Source organism: Artemia franciscana, unplaced genomic scaffold, assembly GCF_032884065.1.
Source record: "Artemia franciscana unplaced genomic scaffold, ASM3288406v1 PGA_scaffold_33, whole genome shotgun sequence".
Lineage (NCBI taxonomy): Eukaryota > Metazoa > Arthropoda > Branchiopoda > Anostraca > Artemiidae > Artemia > Artemia franciscana.
Genome location: NW_027062668.1, coordinates 818,442 through 832,619, shown reverse-complemented (window position 1 = coordinate 832,619; position 14,178 = coordinate 818,442). Strand labels below are relative to the sequence as shown.

Below are 14,178 nucleotides of genomic sequence, written 5' to 3'. Positions count from 1 at the left end.
GGTTGAGATGGCTAGGCCACGTTCTACGGATGAAGGATGGCAGATTACCGAAGATTGTCCTTTTTGGCCAACCGTCTGGGGCTACATGGAAAGCAGGTCGTCCTTGTCTGGGTTGGGAGTATGTCATAAATAAAGATTTAAAGGAAATGGGAACTTCCTGTGAGGGTGTAAAGAGGGAGGCTTTAAATAGATTAGGTTGGAGGAGGAGCGTGCGTAGCTGTGTTGGCCTCAGGCGGCTTGGTGCTGCAGTGAGTTATTAGTAGTAGTAGTAGTGGTTTTCATTTAATAATATATTTCGTCGACGAATTCGTGGTATATTACGCGATCTTATTATATTAATTACAAGAAGTTTTGCTACAAATCACGTGACGCTTCTTCCCTTAGGTGCTAGAGATACGAACACCAAATGGTAAGAGCCATCTCTGAGATGCAGACAGATCTTGGTCGAACACGCTGCATAAATTGATTTGGATTTTTTTTTTCAGACACGAGAAGAAGCTATCAAATTGCTTGGAGGCTTAAAATAACTACTATTCGCACGATTCTCAATCTTGAAGTGGTTAATTTCTTTATATATTTTGGTCTTTTTTTATTTTTTAATGGCGGAAATAAAATTGATTTTAAAAGAAAATGTCAATACTTCTCTTAGACTGAGAGGTTAAAAGACAAGTGTTATATATATATATATATATATATATATATATATATATATATATATATATATATATATATATATATATATAATGCAACCATTTATTTGAACCCTCTACACATACAAAAATGCGCTTAGAGGAGTATGGAACAAGAAACATACAAAGTTATCTACACTAAAAAATACGCTAGTAATAACCCACAAACGATTAATACACCCTAACGGAAAATTTACGACTACCTCAGATTGCTGTCTGAATCTGCCTTCTAAAACATCCATCTTTTCACATATCAAAAATTCCATAACATTTGGAGATATAACTGTTATGGAACCAAATAGGAACAAGAAGAAAACACTTTCAAAATTTGAAAAAGACACACTGAATTTGTCAACGTTGACGTGGTAAAAAACTTCCATAATGGCACCAGAAATATATTCGGGGAGTAAAAAACGAGTTGTAGAGCCAACAAGAGTTGTTGTTTTTTTTTTTGTCAAATTGACCTTTAACTCTGGAAAAACGTCCATAGGACTTTTTCAACTTCTCTCTCGACTCATTTATTATTAGTGACCTTGTTGCTCCAATCGAGGTCCCGAATACAAGTCCAAGGCACTTGAGAAACGCACTGGCAAAAATCGAATCAGAGCCAACCCGAATTTTTCAATCATTTTGTTATGTTCCGCTGCAGAAAATCATAAACTTGTATGATACATGCCCTACCGCTCAAATTGTTCATTCATTGACACAAATAGAACCGATTTTTTTTTCTTAGTTTCTTTCAGCTTAGCATGAAACAAAACAAAGAGAAGTGACAGAATAGATGGAAAATATGTAAAATGGGTTGATAGATTTGCACAATAGGGGGGGGGGTGAAGTATTTGGACAGTGTGAAGTTAGAAAACAATTCTTGCTACATAACATGCACAGTAATTGCACCTAACACATTAGGCATGCAGACCTACTGCATGCCTAAAATATTATATTTTTGCCTTACTTTGGTATATTCATTAAAACTTGTTTTTCTTGTATAAATTAAGACAGAATATTGTCCGTATAAAAAACCACACATTAAATTTCAGTAAGCTTTAAAAAAAAAACAATGATTATTAATTTCAAATTATAAATTGACTGAACAAAACAAAAAGTAAGGCGTTCTGCCAGTCTAGGATTTCCACCCGTCAGTGTTGGCAGTTTCATATAAACTTCAGTCTTTGAGACACTACCTGTCTGATCAGCTAGCGTAAAGTGTCTTGATCCAGTCTCCTTCAGAAAATTGACCTTAAGTTCTCACTTGCTAATTTTTGATAACAATAATACAGTTAACAGGATTCTTTTTCTTGCCCTTCAGCTCAACTAGAATCTAATCACCAGCCTTGACTTACTCTGTGTCAAATCGAAAGTTGCTGGTAGAGGGCTCGTCTTTAACGTCCATACTGGTGTCTGAAGAGTTGTTGTGTACAGGCTCATCTACGTCAAAATCGTAGCTCCAACTGCAACTCTTGTTACGAGAAACACACCTTTTGTCATTTAACCTTTTCACTTCTCTGACTTTTTTTTTCTTTCCAGGACTAGGGCTTTCTTGGCGGGTACAGTTTCTATCCCAGCAGTAATGCGTTTCACATTAGTGTCAGTGAGCACTTCTGACTTTTCTATATTATTTTCCTGTTGATTTTTCGTGGTGAGCCTCGGAAAGGGATTTGCATTGATGATATTTTTGACGAACAATATGCTGACTTTTGCTTCTCATTTAGAGACAACCTGTGCTCCATCTATTTTGCGGTCTACGTTAAAGAAGAAGTCTAAATGTCAAACAGGACTTACCCTGAGCATAAGAACTTGCCTGGTAAGTGCTTTCCCAGATGTGGTAGGCATTTTGAATGAGAAATGACGAGAAGAACTCATAATCCTTGAAGACATCTCTATTAGTGGGGTAGATCCCACTAGTTCCTATTCCACTGATTATATTCTCAGGAGTGAAAGCCTTTGGATATGCTTTCCCCAGAGCTCAGCAATGTTATGAACTGATATAGTTTTATATATATGGGCATTCATAAAACTCGCGGCTTCCTGGTTTTAAAAGGCCTTAAGGCAACCCATGACTATCCTTTCTAGAGGCCACAGTTTGTAAGTAGCGTAAGGGGGGACAGTTAAAACTATAGCACCATTATTTTTAGCTTGATCAAGCAACTGAAAGGTAAATCGGCTGATCTGGTTGTCAATTTTCAGAAGTACAGGATTTGAACTCAATTGATAAAATGCTGCAAGTAAAGCAAAGAATGAGAGACAGTCATCCAGTCAGAAGTATTTTTTCAGTCAATCAGGATGATTTCTGGTAAAGCTCCCTTGAGCAAAATTTTCAGACAGTTTTCCTGAGGAAATAAGTAGTAGAGGGACTGTGTTCCCAATGCATTAACACCATCACAAGTAAAAATTGTGGTCTACTTAGGCCACTAGTTGAGGCCACAAACTGAAATAGGCTAACAAAATTAAAACCCTGCAAATTTCAAACTAATTCAGAAAAGGAAATGGCTTGCCCATTTTTCAAGAAGGAACATTGAAATAATTTCCAAGCAAATTGAAAAACAGCTTTTGGGTCTTTTGAACAAACCAATGTTTTCTTTTTGTGTGCGCAGCCAAGAGACACATAGTGGCCAAAAAATACCACCTCCGCCCCACTGTGGCTGAACTCAAACTTACAGATTGTTGTTTTGTTTTGTTGGAACCGGAGTTAAGTCAGTGACTACCGCTTACAAAACGAAAAAAATAAATTAAAAAAAAAAAAAAAAATACCTGAATCACAAATCTGTTTTTGTCGATTGCTCCATGGTTCTCCTTTCTTTAAACGTGTTATTCTTTTCATTTTTTTTTGTGGAACTAAATGAAATAAACATGAATTAATTATATCGTACTTTCTTGGGTGGATTTTAGTTGCATCAAAATCCCGATTATTATGCAATCCAGTTTCGGACAAACTGGACTTCTGTTTCTTTTAATATTATCCATTTAAGGAGAACTTTATTCAGCAAATAAACATTTGCTTTCTTTGTTCGTGTAGTTCCACATCATTTCTCGAAAACATAAAAACATGCTTTTCTTGCCGAAAAGCCGTATTACCACAAACGAAAATCTCTCAATAAAATAATTGTGCCTCAAGGTCATGTTGTAGCCTTTATACCAAGATGTTTTTCTTAGAATGGGTTGTTAGATATTAATTCCAAATTAAATAAATCTAATTTGACGATAAGTATTTGTAATAACTAATGATCACAAACCAATGAGGATCCGGCTTATATCATTACAATCCCACTAAACTCATGCATGCACTCTTTAATCCCTATTTTAATGCCTATACAAATTTAATTCCTATACAAATTAATGCCTATACAAATTTAATGCCTAAACAAATTCAATGCCTATACAAATTTAATGCCTATACAAATTAATGGCTATACAAATTGTTCAAAGCAGGAAAACACAGATTATAATTAAAAGGTTTTCAACCTGTGTGCAGTCTTTGATCTGTATTAAAAACATCTAACTGATCCTACAGAACATCGAATTGGTTACTCCCTTGTTTACACTCTCTGGTGCCTGTTAAAAATGTGCCTGCAAAAATAAAAAAAAACACTTTTTACATACATAAAATTTAAACAACTTCTAAACTGTATGGAATCTACGATGCGATTTCAAATTTGATACTTGAGAAAAAGTTTTGTCACATACATCGCATTTAAACGGTTTCTCACCCGTATGCACTCTTTGGTGCGTCTTTAAAATATGCAAATGAGAAAAAGTATTGCCACACACATGACATTTAAAAGGCTTTTCACCTGTATGCACTCTCTGGTGCCTCTTTAAAACATGCAAATAAGAGAAAGTCTTGTCACATATATGACATTTAAATGGTTTCTCATGTGAATGCAGTCTTTGATGCGTGTTCAAACTTGCTGCTTGAGAAAAAGTCTTGTCACATATATCACATTTGAAAGGCTTTTCCCCTGTATGTACTCTCTTGTGAGTCTTTAAAATATGCAAATGAGAGAAATTCTTGTCACATATATGACATTTAAATGGCTTCTCACCCGTATGCACTCTTTGGTGCATGTTCAAATTTGTTGCTTGAGAAAAAGTTTTGTCACATACATCACATTTAAACATTTCCTCATCTGAGTGCAGTCTTTGATGCGTGTTCAAACTTATTGCCTGAGAAAAAGTCTTGTCACATACATCGCATTTAAACGGTTTTTCTCCAGTATGCACTCTCTGGTGTGTCTCTAAAACATGCAAACGAGAAAAAGTCTTGTCACATATATGACATTTAAACGGTTTCTCACCCGTATGCAATTTTTCATGCGTAGTCAAATTTGCTCTTTGAGAAAAGATCTTACCACAAACATCACATTTAAACGGTTTTTCACCTGTATGCACTCTTTGATGCATATTCAAATATGCTCTTTGAGAAAAGATCTTGTCACAAACCTCACATTTATATGTCTTTTCTCTTTTACGTGATCTTTGATGTCTTTCTAATTTTTTATGCTCTTTACTTTGCAGGCAACTTTTCAAACATGTTTTCTCTTTATCCAAGCCATTTGCTACGAATTCCAATACAAATGGGTTTGAGGAGCCACTCATAGATGAATTCTTTGAAACTTCTAGTGACGTATTTCCCTGTGAGTAAAGTCCAGACACGTGTGGTAAAAAATGACCTAAAATATTAAAAGTCTACTGAGTTAAAAATGAAAGCAGTATATCTTTCGATATATTTTAACAATTAGTTTTATTTCGGCTCCTTTTCTCTAGCTCTTGATAATGCTCATATTAGATTTTGAATTTAGTAATTCTGATGTAAGTAAAGAGCGAAAATAAAACCCTGAACGATCAAAAAATACACCCTGGGGTAATTATTTGAACGGTAAAGATTTCCGTAAATTTAGGGTAATATGTTTGTTGCATTATGCTTCTTTTTTTTACCTTCGTTCATCACTTTAGATAAGCCTAACGTTAATACATTCTAAGACAACATTGGCTATAGATGACGTTTGACAGACAATAGAAGAATAATCTAATTAAATGTCCGAAAAAACGAGAGTACTATCTATAATTTAAACTATGGAAAATCTAAAATTCCATTTTAGGACAATGATCTATTAAACTTTTTTAATACATTTAGAGTAGGGCTACATAGCCCCAGCAACAACTGAACTTGTTCAAACCCTTCTATACTGCAGAAGGATTTTCATTTGTATTGCTGCTCGAGCTGTTTAACAACACGAGCTGTTTAACAACAGTAAAGTTGTTAAACAGACGAGCTGTTTTAACGAGCTGTTTAACAACAGTTTAACAACAGTAATACGAGCTGTTTAACAACAGTAAAGCCACCACTACTAATTAGAATTAGAATTAAAATAAATTGTAAAATTTTTAACCATCGTCATACTGCATATTGAGGTATTCATATGTAAATCATTTCTTTTTCAAAGTTAATTCGTATTAAATTTCAAGTGAATATATATGAAATTAAAATTTGTCAGTAGGTGTTATTTGTCATTTGTCAGTAGTTGTTTCATACAAAAACTGATTCGTACCTTTTATTAAAAAGAATTTCAAGGGACTGGCACCATCAGTGTGATAGAACAAAAGAAAAAAAGACAAGAGAGGACCTATCAGTAACAATTCAGTTATGTAATGGTCATTATTCCGACGGAGTTACCTTTGTAAATCATGAAGAAGGTAATCTAGAGTAAATCCTCCCTGAATACATCTATAATCTCATTCCTTGGTAAAACGTGACTTTCTTCTATATTTGAAAAATTCAATTGGACTTGGTAGGCTTTACAAGGCATACATTTAAAGATTTCTCTATAGTGGCAAACCATTCAGACATCGTTTTAGATTTAAATCAAATAGTTTTAGAGCTGAGACCACAAAAACAAACGACTCAACTCTTTTCTGAAATTTCTACCTGTGACGCATTTTCGTGTTTATTGGTAGCCCTCATATCCAGAACATTCCAACAATGTCATTTATACAAATCTGGAATACATGAAACAATGTCCTCAGAAGGCCCCTGGAATTTCATATTTGCGTATAACTTGAGTTTCTTTGTAGTTTTTTAAATTCTGTGGGACTTAATATGTTCTTTTAGCTGTACATTTAAAACAAATCATTTAACAGACAAAAATAAAACTTTTAACTTCAACTCAGCACTATGAATTCTGTGTTTCTATCTGAATGTACTGTTTTAGTATGTTAATATAAAATAGTAAAATTCCCTCTTAGGCAGTTCAGTTCATATCAGTTAAATTTATGCTCTTTCAAGTTCAACCTGAAAACATAATGATGGACAGATTTATGTCCTAATTTATAAAGAAATGCATACACTATAATTTCCGATTGTAAAAACTATAAAGATATATTCATTTTTAAGGATTATTATCAAGCTGTTTGATAAAAAAATAAGCCAAACCTCTTTCAAGCGAAAACTTTCATCCATGACCCCAAAACTGTTTGGCAATCACCTGGGCATTGGAACAAGATAAACGAACTTCCACTTTAAGATAAAGTCCCTTTGTCCATTTTTTGTCCCATAGCATGTTATCCAATATATTTGGTTCAACAAAAACAAAAAATATTTGAGATGTACCTTTATTGTCAGAACATGTGGGTCCTGATTCCTGGGTATCATATTCAAATTTGCAAGGTTCTGAAATACTGGATGAACTAGGCAATGAAAAATCTTCACGTTTTGGAGACAAAAAAGGGTCTGGAATGTAAAACAGCATATTACTGTTACCTGAGAAAGCATCATCAATTTCTAAAAATAAAATTTAATCAAACAACTATCAATTTCCAATCAAATTAGCCACATCTGAAGCTTATACAACCAACCACAACCTAAAAACAATTAATGCCCCGGGTCATAACTTAAAACGCTAGCCCCTGGGCTCTGGGGGTTTGTGTCGACCCAGAAGTTTTCTTTTTTTTTATCTAATGTTTGAACTATTTTTAACATGGCTATCTTAAAAATTTAATCTGATGGGTTTGGGGAAAAGATGCGGTGGGGAGGGGCTAGTTTTCTTCACGTCTCTTTTGACTCTTAAAAAGTGAAGTAGAAATTTCAATGGCCAATCAAATGAGCCCTCTTTGAATTCATACGAGCATCCCTTTCATAAGAACCCGAACCTCATTCCATATCTCAGGGCAGAACTTACAACGCCAGCCCCCGGGTCCTGGAGGGTTGTGTCAACACCGGAGTTTTTTCTATATTTAATCTTCGATCTATTTTTAACAAAATGGACATCACAAAACTTTTATCGGATGCATTTGGCAAAAAAAGAGCAAGGGAGGCACTAGTTGTCCTTCCATAGCTTTTGACTCTTAAAGGGCACTAGAACTCCCAATTTCCCTCAAATAAGTCCCCTCCGAAATTTATACGAACGCACCATCCATAACAAGTGGCTCTGCAAACAAAATATACGATAAAACATTGGAACAATATTGGCTAAGAAGATATAAAATCATTGACCTTCGCTTAAGGTCAAAGAAAGCTGTTATGCAACTCAAATTTGCTCTTTTAGAAAAGATCTTGCCACATGCATGGTATTTGAGCGGTTTCTCACCCGTATGCACTCTTTGGTGCACCTTCAAATTTGCTGCTTGAGACAAGGTCTTCTCACATACGTCACATTTAAACGGTTTTTGATCTGTATGCAATCTTTGATGCATATTCAAATAAGCTCTTTGAGAAAAGATCTTGTCAAAGACCTCACATTTATATGTCTTTTCTTCTTTATGTGATCTTTGATGTCTGTCTGATTTCCTATGCTTTTTCTTTCCAAGGGGCTTTTCAGACATGTTTTCTCATTTTCGAAGCATTTTGTTTCAAATTCCAGTACAAATGGAATTGAGAAAGCACTCACAGATGGATTCTTCCCTGTAAGTGTAGTCAAGACACGTGTGGTGAAAAGCGACTTAAAAAATTCAACTGAGTTAGGAAGGAAAACAGTATAAAAAGATATGTTTTGGCAACTTATTTTATATTCGATCCCTCTTCTCTTTCTCTTGATGATCCTTTTATTAGCTTTTTAAATCAGCTGATTTTTATGTGATAAAAGAGACTTCACTATCCTTCTCCCTTATGGAAGTGTTTGAAAGAGAACAGTTGTAGCAAGTGCTATTTGGCACTTATCTACATATATACAAAGGGTTCTTATAAGACTCGTACAATTCCATGACCAGAGTTGTGTTCTCGGTAGATTGTGTGACGTTAGAGAAACAGATTTCCATAAATTACAGAAAAAATGTAAATTTTTTCCATAAGTTACGGAAAAAATGTTGCATAAACTGGAAAGCTGCATTTTCTTCTTTTTTTTCGACTTCGCTCATCACATTCATAAGAAAAGCCTGACGACCTCAAAGTGAAAGGGATTCACGTAAGTGAGAGGGGTTTCCCCCACCTTAAAGCGCTCTTCACGCTAAAGTTTTTAAGTATTTTTAAAAAAGCTTCTTATTGTTCTAATTATGGGACCCTTGTGCTTCAACTTGAGCGTAAAGAGCAAGGTATTGAGGAGGGGGAAGTCCCTCGTATACAGAATCTCTATTTGTTTTAAGTTTCAATGTTCTTCCTTTCTTTCAGTTGAAAAAAGTTGTTTTTTATTTAATTTATGGTCGTTTTTAAATAATACCAGGAAATCCAGCTCCACCTCCATGGTAAAATCTCCCTCCAACAGAAAGATACTCTGGAAAATTCAATCCCGGTCAAAATTTACCCAGGAATAGTATCCTTAGCATCTCCACAAGTAAAATTGAATCGGCAAAGAGAAAGTAATGCAAACAAAAATAATTTCGTATAGGAATTATTGCAAATTCCACCCGGCGTAAAATTTGTCCCTGAAAAATTCACCTCCCAGAAACTTCCCTCCCCATGAAAAATTCTCTCTATGAAAAATCCCTGCAACAGACAAAAAATGTATGCATACATCCCAGACCTCAACGGCTACAGATGGCGTATCACACACAACAAAAAATAATATAATAAAATAACCGAGAAAACAAGGGTAAAATCTATAATATAAACAATAGAAAATCTAAAATTCCATTTTAAGACAATGATCCATGGAGCCTTTTAATTTCTGTAAGAACCCTTTTTATATATTTAGATCAGAGCTGCATAGCCCCAGCAGCAACTGAACTTACAACCCAGCAAAAAATATTACAATTAGATAACCAAGAAAACAAGGGTAAAATCTATAATATAAACAATAGAAAATCTAAAATTCCATTTTAAGACAATGATCCATGGACCCTTTTAATTTCTGTAAGAACCCTTTTAATATATTTAGATCAGAACTGCATAACCCCAGGAGCAACTGAACTTACAACCCAGCAAAAACACAGCAAAAAAAACGATTAAATAACCAAGAAAACAACGGTAATATCTATGATATGAACTATAGAAACCTAAAATTCCATTTTAGGACAATGATACATGACCCCTTTTATATATCTCTAAGAACCCCTTTAATATATTAGATCAGGGCTGCATAGCCCCAGCAGCAACTGAACTTACAACCCAGCAAAAACACAGCAAAAAAAAACGATTAAATAACCAAGAAAACAACGGTAATATCTATGATATGAACTATAGAAACCTAAAATTCCATTTTAGGACAATGATACATGACCCCTTTTAAATATCTCTAAGAACCCCTTTAATATATTAGATCAGGGCTGCATAGCCCCAGCAGCAACTGAACTTACAACCCAGCAAAAACACAGCAAAAAAAACGATTAAATAACCAAGAAAACAACGGTAATATCTATGATATGAACTATAGAAACCTAAAATTCCATTTTAGGACAATGATACATGACCCCTTTTATATATCTCTAAGAACCCCTTTAATATATTAGATCAGGGCTGCATAGCCCCAGCAGCAACTGAACTTACAACCCAGCAAAATCATAGCAAAAAAAAAAAACGATTAAATAACCAAGAAAACAACGGTAATATCTATGATATGAACTATAGAAACCTAAAATTCCATTTTAGGACAATGATACATGGCCCCTTTTAAATATCTCTAAGAACCCCTTTAATATATTAGATCAGGGCTGCATAGCCCCAGCAGCAACTGAACTTACAACCCAGCAAAAACATAGCAAAAAAAAAACGATTAAATAACCAAGAAAACAACGGTAATATCTATGATATGAACTATAGAAACCTAAAATTCCATTTTAGGACAATGATACATGACCCCTTTTAAATATCTCTAAGAACCCCTTTAATATATTAGATCAGGGCTGCATAGCCCTAGCAACAACTGAAGTTGTTCAAATCCTTCCAAACTGCAGAAGGATCTCGTCTACTTCTATTATACATGAGCTGTTTAGCGAAAGCAACGCCAAGACTGCTAATTAGAATTTAAAATCAAAATAAATTAGATTCACTCATATTATAACAATTATCAGACTGCATATTAAAGTATTAATACGTAAGTCATTTCTGTTTCAAAGCTAAATCGTATTACATTTTAAGTTAAAACATATGAATTTTAAATTTGTCATTTAGTTAGTATGTAATATGAATTAAATACGTTTGAAGATAAAACCTTAAATACACAAAAAGTATATGCCGTTAGCTGTTACATACAAAAACTCGTTCGTACCTTTTATTAAAAAGAATTTAAAGGGGTTGGTACCATTAGTGTAGTAGAACAAAAGAAAAAAAAAGAAAAGAAAATGGCACACTAAGTCTGTTTTACCATCAACGTTTTCCACAATAATGGGTCAGTATCTGTAATAGTCCGAATATTCCGATAGAGTAATCTTTATAAATTCAGAAGGAGGTAATCTAGAGTAAATACCCCCTGAATTTCCCTACAATCTCATACCCGGGTAAAACGTGACTTTCTTCTATTTAAAAAAAAATATGACTTAATTCTATTTCAAAAAATTTAATCGGACTTGCTAGGTTATTAAAAGTGTATATTTAAAACAGGTTGTTCTATAGTGGTAAGCCCCTCAGACAACATCGTTTTACTTTAACATCAAATTGTTGCAGAGCAGAGATCACAAAAACAAACCACTCAACCCTTTTCTAAAATTTCTACATCTTCAAGTTAATTGGTACCCCTCATAGCTAGGACATTCCAACAATATTGTTTATATAAATCTGGAATACATGAGGGAGCGACCACAGAATGTCCATGGAACTTGATACTTGTTTAAAAATTGAGTCTCTTTGTTTTTTTTTTTTTTTTTTTTTTAATTCTGTGTGATTTTTTTTATTATTTTATATTATTATATTTTATAAATAAAATGTTATTTTATTTTTTTTATACATTTTATATATATTGTTTTATATATATTATTTTATATATTTATATATTTTTTATATTATTTTATGTTATTTTATATGATTCATTTTATATATTTATTTTTTTAAATTCTTTCGGCAGTATATTTAAGACAAATCGTCCTACAGACAAGCATGAAAAGTTTGAACTTCAACTGAACAGTATGAATTCTGTTTTAGTAAGTTAATATAAGGTATAAAAAATTACTCGTAAGCGGTTCAGTTTAGAACAGTTAAATCTATGCTCTTTCAAATTCAACTTGAAAACATAATAATTGAGATATATATTCTAATTTATAAAGAGATGCATGCACCATAATTGTCGATTGTAAAAACTATAAAGATATATTTAGTTTCGAGGATTATTATCAAGTTATTTGAAAAACAATATTAGCCAAACCTCTTTCAAGCGAAAACTTGAAAACTTTCATCTATGACCACAAAACTGTTTGATAAATACACGCACTCTGAAACAAGATAAAAGAACTTCCATTTTAAGATTAAGTCCATTTTTTTTTCCCATAGCATATTATCCAATACAACTGACTACATCTGCATATTATCCAATACTTTCAGACAAATTGTTTTATAGTAGCAAACTGCTCAGACAACATTGTTTTACATTTAAATCAAATTGTTGTACAGCAGAGACCATTGAAACAAATCACTTAACTATTTTCTGAAATTTCAAATCATAGCTAGAAGATTCCAGGATTGTAATTTATAAAAATCTGAAGTACATGAGGCAATGTCCCAAAAATAACTCAGGAATTTTATACTTGTGTAAAACTTCAGTTTCTTTAATAATTTTAAAATTCAATGCGACTTATAATGTTCTTTTAGCTGTATATTTAAGACAAATCATTCCACAAACGAATAAAAAAAAACTTTTTACTTCAACAACACAATGTGAATTCTGTTTTTTTCGGTAAATTCTGTATTTTATAATCGATTATAAAAACTTTAAAGATACCTTTAGTTTTAAGATTATTATCAAGCTATTTGAAAAACGAAATTAGCAAAACTTCTTTCTAACGAAAACTGAAAAATTTGCATCCAAGACAACAAAAATGTTCGGCAATCACCTGGGCATTGGAATAATATAAAAGAACTTCCATTTTAAGATTAAGTCCCTTTGTCCATTTTTTTTCCCATAGCATATTATCCAATACATCTGACTCTATAAAAATCAAATATTTAAGATGTACCTTTATTGTCAGGACATGTGAGTCCTGATTCATGGATTTCATATTCAAATTTGCAAGGTCCTGAAATACTGGGTAAACTAGGCAGAGAAACCTCTTCACGTTTTGGCGACAAAAAATGGTTTGGAATGTCAAACAGCATATCACTGTTACCTGAGAAAGCATCATCAATTTCTAAAAATAAAATTTAATCAAACAACTATCAATTTCCAATCAAATAAGCCACCTCTGAAGCTTATACAACCAACCACAACCTAAAACAATTAATGCCCCGGAGCATAACTTAAAACGCTAGCCCCTGGGCTCTGGGGGTTTGTGTCGACCCATAAGTTTTTTTTTTTTTTTTTAATCTAATGTTTGAACTATTTTTATCATGGCTATCTTAAAAGTTCAATCTGATGGGTTTGGGGAAAAGATGCGGTGGGGGGGGGGCTAGTTTTCTTCACGTCTGTTTTGACTCTTAAAAAGTGAAGTAGAAATTTCAATGGCCAACCAAATGAGCCCTCTTTGAATTCATACGAGCATCCCTTTCATAATAACCCGAACCTCATTCCATATCTCAGGGCAGAACTTACAACGCCAGACCCCGGGTCCTGGAGGGTTGTGTTAGGTCCAGGAGGGTAAACTAGGCAGAGAAACCTCTTCACGTTTTGGAGACAAAAAATGGTTTGGAATGTCAAACAGCATATCAGTGTTACCTGGCAAAGCATCATCAATTTCTAAAAATAAAATTTAATCAAATGGAATTAATCTAAATTGAATCAAATGGAAGCGCTAAACATTACACTATTAAACTTACTAAACAAACCCAACTACTTTTTCTTTTTCTACACACTCGACATTTTTCACCACTGACGACTGCTGACGAGAATGTATTCGAAGAGGGTAGGCCTATATCATAAATAAGTCCCAAACGAGTCTCTTTTCCTGGGAAGGCAGAGGCTAATTGTAAAAAAAGGGA

The 14,178-nt window shown here is 33.6% G+C and overlaps 2 protein-coding genes across 7 annotated transcripts in view; one reads left to right on the top strand and one right to left on the bottom strand.

The window, feature by feature from the left end:
• The window catches only part of LOC136041704 (regulator of microtubule dynamics protein 1-like), an 81,071-nt gene extending 80,440 nt beyond the window's left edge, over positions 1-631 (top strand). For all 3 annotated transcript variants that reach the window (XM_065726438.1, XM_065726439.1, XM_065726437.1), the window contains one exon: positions 486-631. In XM_065726438.1, coding sequence (XP_065582510.1) covers positions 486-527 — 42 coding nt within the window. In that variant the 3' untranslated portion in view covers positions 528-631. The remainder of the gene's footprint in view (positions 1-485) is intronic.
• Positions 625-14,178, bottom strand: part of LOC136041702 (zinc finger protein 664-like) — a 39,623-nt gene continuing 26,069 nt past the window's right edge. For all 4 annotated transcript variants that reach the window (XM_065726431.1, XM_065726434.1, XM_065726435.1 and 1 more), the window contains 3 exons: positions 13,221-13,391; positions 7,297-7,416; positions 625-5,359 (listed from right to left, as the gene is read on the bottom strand). In XM_065726431.1, coding sequence (XP_065582503.1) covers positions 4,308-5,359; positions 7,297-7,416; positions 13,221-13,391 — 1,343 coding nt within the window. In that variant the 3' untranslated portion in view covers positions 625-4,307. The remainder of the gene's footprint in view (positions 5,360-7,296; positions 7,417-13,220; positions 13,392-14,178) is intronic.